The sequence below is a fragment of the Notechis scutatus genome, chromosome 1 (assembly GCF_049901735.1).
Source record: "Notechis scutatus isolate UNSWTSFEM ecotype Mainland chromosome 1, rNotScu1.2, whole genome shotgun sequence".
Lineage (NCBI taxonomy): Eukaryota > Metazoa > Chordata > Lepidosauria > Squamata > Elapidae > Notechis > Notechis scutatus.
Genome location: NC_142009.1, coordinates 310601906 through 310621513, shown reverse-complemented (window position 1 = coordinate 310621513; position 19608 = coordinate 310601906). Strand labels below are relative to the sequence as shown.

At 40.2% G+C, this 19608-nt stretch overlaps 1 protein-coding gene across 3 annotated transcripts in view; it reads right to left on the bottom strand.

Annotated features, from left to right (window-relative positions):
- LOC113413663 (inverted formin 2) overlaps positions 1–19608 on the bottom strand; it is a 47362-nt gene that overhangs the window by 6072 nt on the left and 21682 nt on the right. For all 3 annotated transcript variants that reach the window (XM_026670106.2, XM_087952249.1, XM_087952250.1), the window contains exons 2-4: positions 3588–3996; positions 2121–2236; positions 815–974 (exon numbers count right to left, since the gene is read on the bottom strand). In XM_026670106.2, coding sequence (XP_026525891.2) covers positions 815–974; positions 2121–2236; positions 3588–3981 — 670 coding nt within the window. In that variant the 5' untranslated portion in view covers positions 3982–3996. The remainder of the gene's footprint in view (positions 1–814; positions 975–2120; positions 2237–3587; positions 3997–19608) is intronic.

The window sequence follows — 19608 nt, the reverse complement described above, 5'->3', positions numbered from 1 at the left end:
CTTCGAACTGTCATTAAATGAACTGTTGTAATTCAAGGACTACCTGTAAATGGGCTATCAATTTAGGTGAGGAAATCCTTCTGTGAAACAGCTGTAAATTTGAAAATTGCTAAATGATGCACAACATGGAATTGCTAATTTTAAAAAATTAAATATAGGTTAGCAAGAAGGATCTGCCTGGAAACCAACTTTTTGTTTTGTTTTATTTTCTCGAGCTTAGATCAGCTCAGGGTAGGTAAGTCTGTCAGGTCATAATGTTTAGACCTGTGATGGCAAACCTATGCCATGCGTGTGGGAAGGGGCATGCAGAGCCATTTCCCCGGCACACGAAAGCTTGCCCGGGAGAGCCCCACTGCACATGAGCGCGCGCTGCCGCCACCCAAGAGCTGATTGTCGGGTATCTGGCGTGCATGTGTGGGGGGGCCCAGGAGGTGCGCGGGAGAACCGCAGTGCACGCTGTGGGATCACGCATGTATGTGCAGATGGATGGTGTACGGAAGTGATCGTGCATGTATGCGCAGCGCGTGGGGGGATGATTGCATGCGCAGGCGTAGACATGTGGTGCACGGTAAGGTGGTGCACGGTAAGATGCGCAGTGTGCTATGAGGGGATCGCGAGCACAGGCACAGGGGGTGTGGGGGGGCCCAGCACGCATTGCCTTCTGGGTGCTGGCACACGAGCGCACACGCAGTTATTGGCACAGGAGCCGAAAAAGGTTTGCCACCACTGGCTTAGATGGTTCCACTAATGGTCTTGCTGATCTTCTGACAAAGCTAATTTCATATGGAACATTTGAACTGAAAAGCATTCTTACCAATGAACTCATTCCGGAGCTGCATCCTCCCTCTCAGTTCCTCTGTTCCCAATATAACTGCATTGATGGCACTCAAGAGCGTTATCATGTAGGGCACATTATCCGTGACTGAGAGCTCATTCATAATGACGCTGAACCGATACTGTTGGTTTTTCACAGTCTGTGGCAAAGGAGGCAAATAAAAGATGTGCTGGATTGAATGCTAGATTTCAAAACCAAGTTTGTTCAGCCTACTATTGTCACCTCGGTTTAGCAATGATCTTCAGAGTTTTAAGTAGAAAATTCAGAAATCTGGTTAGGCAAGAAATCCAACTGATAAAAGTTTCACAAGTTGAAAGCAGAAGTCCCCCAATCCATGGGAAATGGCAAGATGAAACAAAAATGCTTCCATCACAACACTTTTACATTTTAAGTATAATTAACTTTCCCTGTTTCAGGCGTGAGGAACCTGTAGTTCTTTAGATGTGACTGTACTTCACTGTCCTAGCATACACCGGGGAGTTGTAGTTAAGCAATATTAAGGAACCATAGCTTCTCCATCCCTGGGATGACAATGAATTCAGTTATGAGAAAGTGGGCCACTGAAATAGGGAACTGGCATTTCATAGTAGATTAAAAACAGAACATTTTTTTGACAGAATTCATTATCCATCAGTTGAATTCCTTACTATTTAATGTGTTAATAGGAGCCATTGACCATGGTATAGTCAACAGAGGCAGCAGAAAGGATAGACATGGGAAAATGTACTTGAGTTCCTTATCAGAGGTCAAGGGTTTGTGTGTATGTGTGTTCCAAATAGAATCTAAAACTGAGGTCAGCAATCTTTTTCAACCACTCGACATATTTAGCTTTTTAAGGAATCTCCCTCCCATCTCACTGTGTGTGTGTGTGTGTATGTGTTTTTTTTTTTTTAAGGTAGATGTGTATAAAACTCTAGTCTGTAGATAAGCACAATTTTTCTTTTCTAAGAATGTCTATGAGGTCCAGAGGCAGTTTGCTTTCATTTTAGGGGCAGGGAAGAATGATGTTGGAGAATGACATTCTGTTTGCAGCATGTCAGTTGTTGATTAATTAAATTTTAATAACCTCAAAGGAAATAAAAAGTGATGCAGGTAGTCTGGTGGATGCCAAGGAAGAATCCTGTTGACCAGATTACCTAATTCTGTTCTGCGGATTCAGAAGAGACTTAATGCTTGTGACTTTCTGAATGAGGATCAACAAGAGGGACTGATTGGTTTGACTCTGAAGAACTACATTGATTGATGCAGATTATGGTATTGGTTATACATCTGATTTTCTACTTGCCTTGTAATGGTCTAGAGCATCCAAAGCCAGTACATGACCATCAAATGAATAAATGCAGAGAGCAGCCAGGAGTTCAAACACTTGCTTTTTGACCATGATATTTGAAGTGTCCAGTGCTACAAAGACAAAAAACACAATTATATTTCAGAGTTATTCTATGTATTTTATAGATGATATAGCTTGAAAAAGATCTTTTCTATTCAACTCTAAATTCAGGGGACCCAATCTAGATTGAAGCTCTAATATGGGGAGGAAAAAGGATTACAGATTACAGATTAACAGAGTTGTAAGGGACCTTGTAGGTCATCTAGTCCAACCCCCCACCCAAGCAGGAGACCCTACACCATTTCTGAGAAATAGCAGTCCAGTCTCTTCTTGAAAGTCTGAAGTGATGAAGCTCCCACACCTTCCGAGGGCAAGCTGTTCCATTGGTTGATTGTTCTCACTGTCAGAAAATTTCTCCTTATTTCCAGGTTGAATCTCTCCTTGTTCAGTTTCAATCTATTATTCCTTGTCTGGCCTACAGGTACTTTAGAAAATAGCTTGACCCCTTCCTCTCTGGGGCAGCCCCTCAAATATTGGAAGACTGCTATCATGTCTCCCCTGGTCCTTCTCTTTACTAGACTAGCTAAGCCCAGTTCCTGTAACCATTCTTCATATGTTTTAGTCTCCAGTCCCCTAATCAGCCTTAATTATTTGTTCTCTGTCCCAATACAAATACAATTCATTTTAATGGGCCTCCTTCCCCCTACATAGGATTGCACCGCTCCAGTTTACAAGCTAATTCAATACCTTCTACTACACCAAAATCTTGTACTCCAATTTCCTACCTATCTTTTTTCCTTCTTCCTCAGCAATGTAAGATAATAAATGTACAAGATATTTTCTGTGAGACATCTCTTTATATACAACCCTTTGTAGTGTACCTAACAATTGAGTTCTATTGATCTGAAGAAGGCCAGGGGGAGTTCATTTCTTTTTATGAGTTATTTCCTGCTTTTCTGAAATAGGTACTCATATTATTGTCCCTTGGTGTATAATTTGAAGACAGGAAGGAGAGAAAGGCTGCAGACCACTGGAGAGATGATTGCACAATACAAGACAGGACAGGACATTCTTATACACCCTTCAGCCATTTCACACTTTCCCCCTGCTGAGCTGAAGAGCTATTACCCATCATATCTTGAGTCAGCAGAAAACTACACTGACATGACATCTCCTTACCCGCTTCCCACTTCTACTTCGTTCAAGTCACAGTGCTCACGTGACTTCCCTGCAAGGGATGACAAAGCCTACAGATTTTTCAATGTCATGATTGCTAGTTTATTCATTTACCCCTGTGCTTTCTGAAGATTTCTGAAGAGCTCTAAAATCTGGTAATAATTAACCCCAACTATGAAATAATAAAAAATCACATCGTCAATAATCCAAAGGGGGGGGGGGGAGAGAGAGAACACATGACCTCACCTTGAGAGAGTTTTCTGACATAACCTTCATTGCTCACAATATATTCAATGCCCTTCTGAGAGTTCATTACTGCCCGCACACAGTTGATGCATGTCAGCTGCAGGAGGGCATCCGAGATCCTAGAAACTCCTCTCCCCGACAGTCTGTCTAGGGCTTCTAACAGAAGATCCAGTCCACAGAGTTCCAAAAACTGGACCATCCAGCTGTCATCACTACTTTCCAGCCGTTTCTTGAGCCCCGAGTAATTCACCACCGACGGGATCTGCAAGAGACGAATGCAGAGCTCTGGCTCTGCATTTTCCAGATTGGCTTCTGTTTGATCCGAATCCTGGGACCCCAGCCTTTCTTTCAAGACACTCCATTTCTTGTGCACAGTCTCTTTCTTGCTAGACATTTTGGCAGGTTGCTCCTAAAAGAGGAAGAGGAAAAACAGACACCAAGATTTCATTAATGTTATTATATTTGTCTGTAAATGACTTCCCCACAAACTACTATCCAAGTCATCAGACAGATAAACCTTTTATTGCCTTACTGGAAAGCTTCAATCTTCCAGAGGGATAATTAAGCATATATCTGCTCAGATCTTTTCTCTTCTATTCCACAAATTGTGCTATCAACACAACATCATAAAAACCATAAGCAATCCCCTGGTGCACCAGACCCTTGATCTACCCAATCCAACAGCATCTTCTCACAGTGGCCAAGAAACTGCACTAGGAAACTCACTAATGTCCCAGGAGATGGCCTTTAGAGACTGTCACATTGCCATCAAGAGCCACTGAATCCTATGACTTCCATGAATTTATCTAATCATTTTTTTGATGCTAGCAAGCAAACTGCCCCCTTTATCTTCAGCTTCATCCTCATGAGAGCCCCATTTGTGCATTCTGAAGCCTTATTAGAAGTGTGTTGACCATTCTCAAACTATACTAATGATTGGACTATAATAGGTATACCCTAAAATTCTCAATGTACCAATTGGCAACTGCTTGCTTTTTTATCTCATGAATATCCAATTCTACAAACTTTCAAAAGCCTTTACACTGAAGTCCTGAATGAGCAGAAATTGGATTAGAAGAGGCTTAAAGTCTCTTCCAACCCTTACATTACATGATGCTATGATTCTATGATGTTGTAGAGCAGGTCTTCAAACTTGTCAGCTTTAAGACTTGTGGACTTCAACTCCCAGAATTCATCTTCCAGTCATTTTAGCTCAGGAATTCTGGGAGTTGAAGTCCACAAGTCTTAAACTTTCCACGTTTGGGGACCCCTGTTGTATAATATCCCGAGAAAAGATGTACAGGTAGTTCTTAATGACCATCACATTCACTTAACCATTGCAAAAAAGTTAGTACAATCAGTCACAGTCATATGGTGACCCACTTAGAATAGAATAGAGTAGAATAGAACTCCTTATTGGCCAAGTGTGGTTGGACACACAAGGAATTTGTCTTGGTGCAAATACTCTCAATATACATAAAAGAAAAGATACATTCATCAAGAGTCAAGAATCATAAGGTACAACACTTAATGATAGTCATAGGGTACAATAAGCAATCAAATCATACTAGGAAACAGTCAATAACAACTGCCAGGTTCAATCATAGTCCTAAATCAAGAACTAACTGTAATGTAATTCTGGAACATCCATGGGATAATCCTGTAAACACTTTAATCTCAGATGTGGTAGGAGAAAAGGAAGAAAACTGCTTATTATCTTGAAACAGAAAACCCAATTCACTTTTGACTTAGAGAGCCCTGTTAGTATTTTCCTTAAGCTTGTTAACTTTTTCTCTAGCCCTTCCTACTGCCTTTCAACTGAGATTGTTCCCTTCCAGGGGAATAATTCACCTCTCCTTTAAAAGTTCTCAGAAAAAAATAGCTGAATTTTCCATCCTACGCATACTTTCTGCAATCATGACTTTTGCTCATGCTTTCCCCAACAACATTTGCCTAATTTTTCAAAAGTAACACTTCAGCTGCCTCTCCTGAAAATTAGAACAAAGCTCAGTTTATGCTGTGAAAGCCTTTCCTACCAGAGAAATATATCACCAGAAATGAATGTATGGTAGGTCGAATGAACTGTAGCAAAAAAGAACAACAATAAAAACCTCCTGACCTATGCTTTGCTAAAGAGCTCACAGGCATCTTAAATTAAAAAGTATCTGGGAATGGAGAAATAAATATTCCAAATGTGGTATCCTAATTATTAAAGTTAGTACAGGGAGTGTTTTTCTTTAAATAGCTGCGGGGATATTTATTCTCAGGACAATTAAAAGAGGCTCCTCTCCAAAATGACATGGTACATTATACATAACAAAAAGAAGTGAAGACTTCTGAAGACAGCCTTGCCTTCTGGATGAGGATGTGGTTTGCTATTACTTTCTTCCCTGTTATTTTTTAAACTTTCCAATTTAGTCTGCAAATTAAATTTTCCTGGTTGTCTCCCCATTGAATTGCTAACTAGGTTTGAGTTTGCTTAGCCCTTTGAAATCAACCAATGTTGGCTAGGTACTGTCAATCTGCTGGAGCAGGGGTCTCCAACCTTAGCAACTTTAAGACTTGTGGACTTCAAGTCCCAGAATTCCTCCTCCAGTCATGTTAGCTGAGGAACTCTGGGAGTTGAAGTCCACAAGTCTTAAAGTTGGCAAAGTTGGAGACCCCTGTGCTGGAGCACATATGAGAATAGCAGTTCGATCATGGAACATTCTTCTCATGGAGGTTTTGAAGTGGCAACACCATTAAATTCTATTAAACAATGCTACCTTGTTGTATCCAAGAATTGTGTCTGTGACAATGCAACAGCATTCCTGCTGAGATCTAGAGGGCCCTGACCCAGTTAGTTTTTCCATAAGGTATTAAAGACCTAGTTGTTCCCTGAGGCATTTGGACTGGGAGGCGAAGCAGGTTCTACAGGTTAATATTGTTTTCTTATGTGCTGGGATTGTTGTGCTCACAGACATTAAGACTTGGATTGTTTCCTTTGCTGAAATTGTTTTTAACTCTATATACCTCCCAGAGTCATTGTTATAAAATAGGTAGCCATATACCATGTTTAAATAGAGAAAAATAGCATTTTGAGAGACTCTTTCACTGCAATTCACCTCAGAAGTTGGTGTGGGGGAAAATTGGAGGAGGAAATACTATTGACACCATCTTGAGCTCCTGAAGGAAAAGCAAGATACACATCTAGCCACCAAATAAATAAAGTGTCCTTATTTGCTATTTGCTATTGCTCTATTTCTTATTATATATAATTTTTCCATCATTATTAATTATATACAGGATAAGAAGAATATAGACCAGTGATGGCTAACTTTTTTGGCACTGAGTGCCCAAAGCGCACATGCAGATTGCCACAATGCAATGCATGCGTGTCCCCCATACATGCCCCCTGCCCCTTGTGCATGCGCAGCAGAGACCCAAAGACCAGCTGGCCGGTGGAGCTGAGCTGGGGCGATGGCTCATGTGCCCAGAGAGAGGGTTCTGTGTGCCACCTCTGGCATGCGTGCCATAGGTTCACCATCATGGGTATAGACACTTAGTACTCCTAAGAATACTGCGGGTGGTCCAGAAAAAAACCCACAGATGGATTGTCAAACAAATTAACCCAGAGTTCCCACTCAAGCATAAATAACCAGACTCAAATTATCCTACACTGGATACAGTATGTAAAGCTCCCTGGAGAAGGCTTTGATGCAGGGAAAGGTGGAATAAAAGAGAAGTGGAAAACCAGCAACAAAATGGATGGATTCAGTTTCAGTGACAGTGGTACACCATTGGAAGACACGAAAAGGGACGTCATGGAGAAACTCTAACCATATGGTTCCTAACAGTCAACAATGACTTGATGTCATATCATCTATCAATCAATCATATATAAAAAGAAAGACAGACTAGCTACCACATCTGATTTTCAAAATCCAGACAGCATTACAAAGATGTCAAAACTCTTTGTGGCAATCTAGTAGTAGGCTAAATTTTTATAACAGGATAGGTAATCTCAAATTATGGGAGAGAATCAACCAGGAGGACATAAGTATTTTAGAGGTTGTCACTATTTTTTTTAAAAAAAATCTGATCAAGTTTGAAAGACTTTGTAGGAGTTTCATCAATACTCACTCTAGACTTTGCTCCCTGCTTTGCCTGGGCAAGAAAACTATGGGTGTTCCCAGGCAAAGCAGGAGTGAGTTTTGACAGAGTTCCCACTTTGCCTGGGCAAGTCCTGGTAGGTGGCAGAATTGTGAAAAAATACAGGCCAGCATTTAATAATTAAGCAGTACATTTATTTATTGCCCAATCCTGACCCCAATGAAATAATGTTTTATACATTACACACAAACCCATGTATTATTTATGAAGTGACAGTACTGCAAAGCTAGACAACTCCTCCCCTGAAGGTTTGTGTAAACTATTCTTAATAAATAATACAGACAGACAAGAATCAGTGGGTAGAATTAATACCCTTAATTAATACTCTGCCCATTGGTTTTGTACTGCCAATGTAAGTAATTTCTCCACAATTGAGCTGAAAGTGCAAAAGTAAAACGAATTGGGAAACAATCTTAGTGTCATTTGCAGAGGAATTGAATCTGCTGAGTAAGGGATGAAAACACCCCTTACAGCTGATTTCCCATGGCCTGATTGGTGCAAACACATATACCTTGCTATCCATCCCTAGTCTGAAAGCTCAAATTCCTTGAAGTAAAGCTAAAGGGTAAGTAGTAATATTCAAGCAAATTCATTTAAATTGCAACCTATGCACCAAAGTTACTCATTTGTAAAGCAGAATAAGATCATCCAGTTCTTCTGTTGTGGAAATATAACATCTTTCCAGTCATCAGTATTGCAAAACTGTATTTTTACTTTGGTCAGAATTGGTCCAATTCTCTGGCAATTCCATCTAAAATATTGGTTTGTCTTCTTAGTACTGTAGTGATTGTCACATTCCTTGTAAAAAGCATGTTAGTCAATTTTGTGTAACACAGTTAAGGAAGAGAACACCTGAGGAAAGTACGGTTGGTGGGTGGGGAAGAGAGACATTTGAAGATTACCAAATTTTTTCCAACGTGGCTCTGAAATTCCAGCTTGCAACCAACTTCTTTCTAGAACAAAGGATCACAGCAGGGCATGTTTAGAGATTTCTGGTCATAGGAACTGTAAGATTACCATATGAGAACCAATTCCCTTAAAAGTAAGCTCCACTGAGATCAATGAGATTTACATCTGAGTAGACAAGCCACATATTCTGTAGTGAATCAAATGTCTGGTTATAGGCAACTGAAATTTCTCAGAAAGTTTGTTACTTTCCCTAACCAATATTTCACAGATCATGCTAAACCACTGAATTGTTTCTTTTGGAGTTTCACAGGATGTGAATCCAACTACTGTGGCATGTAAACTATGATTTATAAGAGACCATAATTGGCTTTTAATGGTACATTATGGATTGTAATCCCAAAAGGAGTCAGGACAGGTGGGGAGAACTAATTCTAGTTTTATGTAATTGTGCTTTTATTCAGTGACTTGTTAAACAAGCTATGCATTAGGTTAATTTTTAATTCAGAATGTGTGCTTGTATTTGTAAAAATATAATTACTACTTATACATCCTGACTCTAGAGTAGACATGCTAACTGAGGATTAGTTCTAAAAATAGGTCAGCAAAGTTACTTCTTTCTTGCTTTCAATCTCAACTTTTCACTTCTGGAAACTTCAATGAACTATTTAAAAACATAACAGCTTTCTAAAAATACACTACAGGAAGTTGGAATTAACATAACAACTCTATTTTCCTTTATCTTTTTAAAATAAAATGTTGCATATACTTTTTCTCAGTATCAATCTATTACTTGGGAACTGGCTGTTGTGCTGAGTCTTTGATGATTTATGGCTGCCCTAATTCATACTTAACTACTTATGGTGATAATGCAATTTGCTCAGGCAGATGTCAAAATAAAATGAGAAGATTTGGCATCTGAAGGATGTACATCTCAGTAATTTTCTTATGTACACAACAGCAAGACTTACACAGTATATATATAATGGTGGAAAGATTTGGCATTGCTCACAGTGGAAGAGCAGATGGTGCATAAGATGGAACTTCTGGAAATGGCAAAATTGACTAATTTGATTAGAGAAAACACATTGATTAATTGTAATGCTGATTGGAAACCCTTTCTGGACTTTTCGTGTGAAACAGGAAAAAAATGATTAGAAAAAAAATAGTACAGGATGGGAAAAAATGGAAGTTACATTGCAACCATAAAGTAAGATGTCAGTTTAAATTTATACTTGTAACTATTTTAAAGGAAAATGGTAATTCATTACTTTATTTTTTTTTATTTTACTTTCTGCATTTTTGGCCTTATTTCCTTTAGCTTTATTCTTTTTTTCCCTCATCTTAACTATCTTGTTAGTTTTTATCTTTCTTGTTTAAAAATAATTAATAAAGTTATCTTTAAAAAATATAAAGCAGAGCATACCTGGAGTAGTTTGAACTGCACACATATTAATTAATTAATTATATTTGTAAACCACTCCAATGGTGTAACTTTTGGTGGTGTACTGAGAAGTAAGAACAACCCCCACCCCACCCCGTAAAATAAGCTATACAAGATATGAAACCAATAGCAAAACATGGAGCTAAATACCTGATTAATATGAGAAGGGAAAGTGCCGTTTAGATATCCAGAGGAAGCATGTATCTCCAGTGGCTGCCATAAAGAAAGCTTCTGGCCCAATATCCAGAAACCTCAAAGAGGAACAATTCTTAGCAAACCTTCTTGAGATGATTGGATGAGTGAAGTTGATTTTGACTCATCAAGGTACAGCACTAAAATTACTAGGATGGGAGGAAGTCTCATGACTATCCCTGTTTTCCACCCTGCTACTACTGTTCATCCTAATTTCTTTTTTGAATGTTAATCTCAACAAATACAGGTTTTTATTATGTATTTTCTGATATAAGTAAGGATGTCATATACGATTCTGTTTTTATGTACAAAGAGTGTGAGGCATGAGTGGAGGGCAGAAATCCTGGTATTCTGGAAGAAATATGGGAATTCTGAATCATTCTGGAGATCTTTAAACTGAAATTTTATGTACATTTACATTTACCTAATGAAATTCCAAGACCAAATTCCTAGGAACTATGAAATTCACTTGGTGTCGATAAATTTTGATTGCTGCACACTCTGATGCAAACCAATCATCACCAACCTGGGCATCCTTTACAAATTCACTCTCCAACTTTCAAGATTCCCAGCCAGCATGGGAATTATTGCAAATTCTGGAACTGGGCCACAGATCTGGAAGGCAGTTAAACTGGAGCAAGCTAGCCTAGCCTACTCATGTGATTTTTGCTAAGAAAAAATGGTGCAAAGGAAAAAAATACGTTGTATTGAATTCTATGCTGAAAAGGCTAAATAAAATTGAAAAATACTCAGCAACCCTTTTTTGTTCTGGAACATTGAATGATTTTGGTAACAGCCCATGTGTTAAGCTATTCTATTGGCTGAAAGAAAGGGGAAAATAGACAGCAGTGTTCCAAAATAGGAACAGTGAATAAGCTTTTTGTGAGCATAGTATCCAAGAAAAAGAAACTGTTTAGGGCTAACAGGCTGTCAAGATTCTGGCTGTCAGGATGTCAACTCATAAAATATTTTTATGGTCATTTTAGAGACTTTGAGATGAATGACTATTTCAAGCAGAATGGCTCTTCCTTATTTCCACACCTTATTTCCTCTGAAGGCTGCAAAATAATTTATTGAGCAAACATATTTAATGTGCAAATACTTTTTCCCTTTTGACACACCCAGAACTACCACAGTGTAACAAAATGATATTTTCATACATTCCAATTTCCTGAGTGATATAGGGTTTGAAAGTAACTTTACAGGTCCAATTTCCTTAGAAAAAGACACCTGGCCATACACAGCTTATCCTACATGCGTGCATGCACACATACTTTCTACATTCTTTGACACTTTTGATTCCAGCTGTCTTGATGTCAAAGTGGATTTTTTTTCCAATTTCTTGCTTAGGTCTCTTAGCTGTCAGTATAGGAAAAGGAGAAAACCAAATCTTTTCCCTTTTCTCTCTCCTTCACAGCTTAAAAATCTTCTTAGGGAACAATGTTATTGTTTTTTAACAGTTTCAATTCCAGGGTACCTTATTTGTTGCTTTTGCTGTTTGACCCGGTCAACCAAAACTTCCTCTTCTTATCTTCCTCCTGCACATTCTTTTCCGGTCGAGTTCTTCTTTGTGGTGGCCATTTCTGACCACCACTGCAACCGCCTTCGGGAAAAGGAGTAATGGCCAGCTGGGGATGAGAGATGCGGCTCTCCTCAACCCTGCTGGTAGTCTCCCCCCTCTTCACCACCTCTACGGGGTGGCTTAGCCCCGAAACCAGGTGGCTCAGGGAGCTCCAGCAGCAAGCAGGGATCGAAGCCTCGCAAAGACGAGGTTTCGGTCTGTCGCTGAAGAAGCTCAAACCAGAAGTCAATTCCAGCTGTCTTTAAACAGTAAAGTTGACTACAGATTAAATAGTCCCTGGATCTCAGTATGCTTCTTTATGAGACCACTCTAGGCTGAATGATGAGACTTCTTGATTCCTGCAGAAAATCAGAAGGTTGTGCCAGATAGCAACCTTTGCTATTAAAGATTGCTTACATTCCTGTTTGGAGATGTCTACAGTTATAATAGATAGTAAATAAGTCAAGGTTTGTTACTGATCTAAGATTAAGAATCAAGATCCTTTCAAAACTATTGTAATAAATAAATAATAATGTAATAAAGCAATAACAATAATGAGGCCTGTGGTGTTTATACTGCATATAGAGAAGTGAGGATGGCCTCAGATGGAGTCAAGTTTGAATCTTTCTCATTGAAAGAAATGAAACCTAACTAACTTTAGAAATAAACTAGTAAGTCTTTCCAATCTCTGCCTCCTTTTTCTGTAATGTTTCCTCCAGGTGTTCAAATGTCTCTTTCCTTCCTGACTTTCACAAAATCTCTAAAGTCTTGGTTATTCCCTTTAATCTAAGAGGAAGAGTTGTTGGGATTATTCCTCTGGATGATGAGAAGGTTCTTTCAGTTTTGAATGTTTGATTCTATGTATGGTTCTTTATATGTTATAATACATGGGGATCTTAACACTTTAGACATAAAGGAAAATCTTAGAAATAATGGAAAATTTAAGGTGCAAGATTTGGTTCCATTTTGTCTGTGCCATCATTTCTTCATTCTGACCTCTGATTCTTCCAAAAACATTTAATCCTCATTCACTAAAAAATTTTCACCCCTGGAATGCAGAAATTAAGTACAGTAACCTTGAAAAAAATTCTAATCTTTTTGATTGATAAGATTCTTTGATATTTATATCACCAGCTGGATAGCATGCTAATCCTATATAAGGAAACTTCATTCACTCAACTACCTAACTTTGCCGCAATCCTCTTTGAAAGTTTATAAAATATCTTAATAAAAAGAGACAAACAATATGGAACTAACAGGAAAAGCCTAGGATCTATTCTTGATTTTAATGTGCGAACATTGTTCTTGGTCAAAGTGTGAACATGCTACAACATTCCCCAGAATGCTCTTTCAACAGAGATTCCTCAGGCTATTCATGTCAAAAATATTCTCTGAAGACAGAAAAAGATAAGGAAACTTAAGGTATTAGCAAACTTGCTTGTTCAACAGGTGTGGCTGCTCATACGTAAATCAGAGACAGGAACATTCTTTGGGGTGGGTGGGTGTGATCCTAGGAGACATCAAAGCAGGGTAACACAGCTGAAAGAATGCCAAGATTTTTTTTTAATAACATGGCAGGCTTATGTTTACTCTTTGGGTTGTGTGCCACTTAATATGTATAATATGGGGAGAGTGAAATGGCTTGTATTTCAGAAGAAGCAAGACTATTTGCTGAGAATCCCCAGAAGCGATTGGGGGGGGGGGGGGGGGGGGGGGGGGGGGGGGGGGGGGGGGGGGGGGGGGGGGGGGGGGGGGGGGGGGGGGGGGGGGGGGGGGGGGGGGGGGGGGGGGGGGGTTTGGGGTGGGGGGTGGGGGGGGGGGGGGGGGGGGGGGGGGGGGGGGGGGGGGGGGGGGGGGGGGGGGGGGGGGGGGGGGGGGGGGGGGGTGGGGGGGGGGGGGGGGGGGGGGGGGGGGGGGGGGGGGGGGGGGGGGGGGGGGGGGGGGGGGGGGGGGGGGGGGGGGGGGGGGGGGGGGGGGGGGGGGGGGGGGGGGGGGGGGGGGGGGGGGGGCCTGTGGTTGGGGGGGGCGGGGGGGGGGGGGGGGGGGGAGGAACGTGGGGGGGGGGGGGGGGGGGGGGTTGGGGTGGGGGGGGGGGGGGGGGGGGCGGGGGGGCTCTGTGGGCGGCCTGGGGGGGGGGGGGGGGGGGGGGGGGGGGGGGGGGGGGGGGGGGGGGGGGGGGGGTTCCTTTCTATAATCTAAACCTGGGGGGGGGGCTACTTTTCTTCTCTCTTTGGGGGGGGGGGATGGTGTTAGCAACTGTTAAAGGACAATTAAACTGGAGACTCCATTTTCTTCTGATTCATCAAGAATAAAATGTTTCCAGGATGAAATTTAGTTAATTACGAAGAAGTGTGCTTACAAAAGTAGTATCTGAGTAGCCAACTTCTGTCTGTCATTGATCCAAATGTAAGCAATCAATAATTGAATGTTGGGATGCTAAACAGCTTCAGATCATGTATTGCTACCCACCACCAAACTAAACAAGTAACAAGTATTGGTGCATCCCTATAACTGTTTTACAAATTATACCTTTGCGTAAGTAATGTACATTTTTTTTCTTAAAATAGCTTCAACTCCCTCAAATCTCCATACAGTACAGTACATTTTTTTTCATTTGAGTCAAAAAGTTTCTTTCAAACAAGTCTGAAAATTGTATTTCCTTGTTCATTTAATATGTACACATGGGATTAATATATAAAAGGAAGTCAGTTTCCGCTCTGACTTGAAATAAAGTTATTACGTTAAGAACTTCCTTCCCATCTGTATCTAATGATCTGCTCCATGGTGGCGCAGTGGTTAGAATGCAGTATTGCAGGCTAACTCTGCCCATTTCCAGGAGTTCGATCCTGACCAGCTTAAAGTTGAAATGAGGACCCAGATTGTTGGGAATAATATGCTGACACTGTAAATTGCTGTAGAGCACTGTGGAATGGTATATAAGTTTAAGTGACATTGCTATTGCTATACATTGCAAAGGCATAATAACATCCATTTATTTCACCTTGCTCATTTTTATTGATTTACTAATTTTTATATTACCCATCTCCCCTATAAAGTGACTCTCTGAGTCATACAATAATTCTACTAGTGCAGACCATAGCAGTACTTAACCAATCGTAGCTAATTATAGAGGGCTAAGCAAATTATCCTTGGTTAGTATTTGGATGGGGAACTGACTAGGAATTTTAGACCTTTGGCTAGCCCAGTGTTTCTCAATCTCCACAACTTTAAGGTGTATTGACTTCATACATGCTGGCTGGGAAATTCTAGGACTTGAAGTTCACACATTTTAAAGTTGCAGAGATGGATAAATGCTGGGCTATATTAAGATGTAAACCAACAACATGGAAGATGGAAAGAGCAAATCACTTCCACTATGCTGCCAATTAAATAGCAGTGAACCAGTCACCAGGAATTCCTAACTGTATCACCAACTGTATCTGCCACCACAAATGCTTGTGTACTACTTTTCTCAGTACTTGGTCATACAAGACCTCTGAAAGATACACCATTAATATCTAATACACTAATAGCCTATTTATTTTCCAGTGTTTTCCTTATGCTGTCAAAATAACATATACAGCATTTGTGGCAGAGGGAAGATTTCAGTCAGACTTTTTGAGTCCACCTTTCAGTTACAACTAACAAACTGCCAAGAAGGAATCAAATCATTAAAATATGAAATCAAATCTTTATTATAGAGCAGAATAAATGATTAATAAATGGAATTGTGAAGCACCATCATGTAAGGCACAATACTGTTAAAATTAACTCTCCCTCCTCCCAATAGGCCTATGGTTACTTAAATCCATCTAACCTCAACTTTTAAAAGGAGCTTTCTACAAATTTGCACAGTAACTGTCCACAAAAACCAGATTAACAGGGAAATGGCTAAATAAATGGGTTGTGTGTAATAGTATTAGTAGATAATAAGCACCTTGCACACAACTAAACGAAAAATAGCAGTATATTGATTAACTGTTCTTCGGCTTGCAGAAATGTCAGTACAATGTTGAATTGCTGGATATTCTTGTAAGAAAAAAAAATAAGTTGGATGCCTTTTTTCTTGTCTATGCTTCAACAGCTAGAATAAAGAGTATTTCTTAATCATAAGACATAATTTATTTTTCCCCTTTCTTCTTTGATATTAGAACTGCTCCAACATTTTGAAACAATTTTGGGGGGAAGTGAAAGACTGAAAGCTGGTTAATGGTGTGTGATTGGGTAACGTTAGAACAGACGTCCCCAATCCCCAGGGGTGGGTGAGCTTCAGACCCTTGGGAATGGGCCACGTAAGCGGTGGGTTGAACATGTGTACGTAGAGATGCATTTGCACAAATGGCATGTGTGAAACCATCCTCTCTCCCCCTCCCATCGCCACCAGTCCACAAAGCCAGAAGGGTTGGGGACCGCTGCACTAGAACAATAATTGAATTCTAGTGACAGAATCACAAGATTAAAATAAACTTAAAATTTAAAAATGGCAGAAATGCCACCAAAATGTTAGATTTCAAAAATGTCAATATTTTTACACGGGCTTCTGTGAAAGATAACATCAGACCACTCATGACTAGCACTAAGACTATGCTTTCTAGGTCACAAAGGTTCAGAAAAGTATGAGATAAGTAAGGCTCAGATAACTGAAAGACATTCCCCAAAGATGGGCTCCAGCAGGAGTCCAAAAGTTTGGAAGAATAAACCTCTGGTCCTGGTGACCGACTCAGAGTGGATCCTGCAACATTATCCTGGGACATGTATATTTGCCTTCAATTGTCAGATAAGTAATTTTTTTTATAGTAACTATTTTTCATAGATTTCTATGAAATCACTATGAAAGAATTCCAGAGACTGCTGTGTATCAAATGCAAGCTCTATTTATAACAATAAGTGCTTGCATTTTGGTGCCATATTATGACATATGATATGAGGTCTCCTGCCTGAAAAAAAAAATGCTGAACTCTGCCATATTATCATCCCTATTTGCAACAGGTGGTCCTCGACTTACAACAGTTCATTTAGTGACCATTTGAAGTTAGCACAGCCCTGGAAAAAGATGTTGTGGTTCGCCAGCAGCAGGTGGCGGTGGTATTGGACAGTGAGGAAGAAAGGGAACCAGTCAGGGAGTCTGGAGAGGACTTGGACGAGGGACCTGCGTCTGATGCAGGGATGGGGTCAGGACCATCTGGGAGTTGGGTGCTGCCTTCAGAGCCTTCGGAGTCTGGCAGCAGCGAAGCAGAGGATCCGGGAAGCCTGTTCCCAGTGCGCGTATGCACAGAGCTGCTAGAAGGCGAAAGCAACTGAAGCAGAAGGGGCGACTCGGGAGTTAAGGCTGGGAAGTGATTGCTCCTCCCATAAGGGATGAAAGTCAGACCTCAATGACGAAAGCTTTGCAGGAAGCAAAGCAGTTCAATAGATTATGAGCTCTCCTTGAAGCTCTGAGTAATCTGGTCGTTTTTTTCTGGGACTTTGGTTGGTTTATGTTATAATTAATTGGACTTCTGTTTTTTTGGCAGCATTCTACAGCACTGAAAGGCGTGCTCTTATCTTGGGAAACTGGTTATAATTAGTTCTGGCTGAGAATGAAAGTAATTCCCAGGGTTGCATTAAATAGGTTTTGCTTTTAAAATAAGTTTGTGTTTCATTAAATTAGACGAAGCCTGGGTCAGAACAAAAGGAACTTATGTCCATTTTTCACACTTATAACCACTGCAGCAGCCCCATGGTCACATGATCAAAATTGGCAACTGACTCATATTTATGGAGGTCGCAGCATCTCAGGGTCATGGGATCACCTTTTGCAACCACCTGATAAGCAAAGTCAATAGGGAAGCCAGATTCACTTAATAGCCATGTTTCTAACTTAACAATTACAATGATTCACTTAACAACTGTGGCAACACAAAGGCTGTAAAATAGGGGAAAACTCACTTAACGAATGTCTTGCTTAGCAACATAAATTTTGGGCTCAGTTGTGGCCGTTAAGTTGAAGACCTGAACTGCTTTCCGGAAAATCCTGGCTGTAGAACACTTTCACTTAGGTGTATAAAGGAACCTGGTCCTATGAGCATAAGGATTGCCGGTATGAAACAGTTTAGCTCCAATAGCAAAGCATTAAGATAAAAAGAAATTAGGCCCTTGCAAGTTAAGCGGCTACACTATGAATTTGCCACAGGGTGAGGAGACCAATCAGCTGCTAAGAAATAGCTTGATTTTCAGTTGAAAAATAACCAATTATTAACTTATTATTAATTTATATTTCGTTTTGCTTTGGGCCTCAGATAGGAGTAGAACTCCCAGTCTCCTGGATTTCAGTATGAAGCCTTAACCTTTACATACCAAACTGGCTCCCTACTTTGTCTTAATACTTTCTAAAAACACTTAAAGCTTCAATAAAAAGAAAAGTAATACTACAAGGGGAAAAATGTTTCGTTAATGGAACGCTAACCGATTAGATAATATATCAAGAAACACAAAAGAAGAATAAATGATCAAAGCCGGAAATGACACTACCTCCCAACAGTGGGATCAGCTCCTTTTAGTTTGTCAATGAGCAAGTGACATGATCAAATCTAAAAAAACAGTGAATTATTTAGAATGGTTAATACAAAAAGGGGCCAGCAATGAACTGCTGTAGGACCTCCCATAGCTGGAGAAAGACTTGTGAAATCGCCATTTTAATGTAAGCATTTATGTTCATGGTTTTTGGCTTGGTGATGCCTCATTAAGGTGAAATAGACAATTTCAATGTAAATAAAGCTCTTGCATGCTTTAATGAAGGGGTCTCCAACCTTGGCAATTTTAAGACTTGTGGACTTCAACTCCCAGAGTTCCTCAGCCAGCTTTGCTGGCTGAGGAACTCTGGGAGTTGAAGTCCACAAGTCTTAAAGTTGCCAAGGTTGGAGACCCCTGCTTTAATGGGTTCAGTGATATCATTGTGAACCCATAGGGGTTTTTTCTCCATAACAACCTGTCTCTAACCTCACCTTTCAGATCTTCCAGTGATGCCAATATGATTGGGAAACGCAGTGCATAATCATCATTGAACTCAGGAACAGGGAACAAAAGTGTGTTAATATTTGTTGAGTAGCGACTGTAATAGTAAAGAAATGCTCACTATATCTTCACTGTACTGGAGAGGATGTGGGCATCATACTAAGTCTGATATAACACTATACATAACTCTTATAGAATGATGAAGGGGGTTCACTAAGGAAAATCAGGGTATCCTCTATTTTAAGGCATCCTACAATAGAGAATACCTTGCATTGGAACCACAAATGAATCATACAGGCTTTTAATATATGAAATGGCATAGAACTGGTTGGCATGTAGCTGAACTCTATGTCCACCACCTAAGCTTTTCTTCTGATTTCCTGGGACTCTTCTATATTGTATGACGCAACATGTCCTCCTCTCTATGAGTTATGACTCACAGATGGCATGTTTATTCTTCATAGGAGTGGCAGATGGGTGGATGCTATGGTAATGGGTATTTTTTTTTCATTCTCTGCAAATGAGATAGATAAAGCTGCATTTCCATGAGTTTGCTCCATATCTAAGAGCCAAATTAGAAAATATTGTCCTCCAAAAGAAGAAAGGAAGTCTCCTACCAAAAGGCTCATTACAACAGATGGCAAGGAACATTCTGATTAATTAATACTTTATAACTATTTGTCCAAGACATCATTTTGTGAATGGACAAATGTCTGCCCAGCATCTATTTTATGAATGCACCCGTTTTCCCCAAATTTTCATCTTTTCAAATG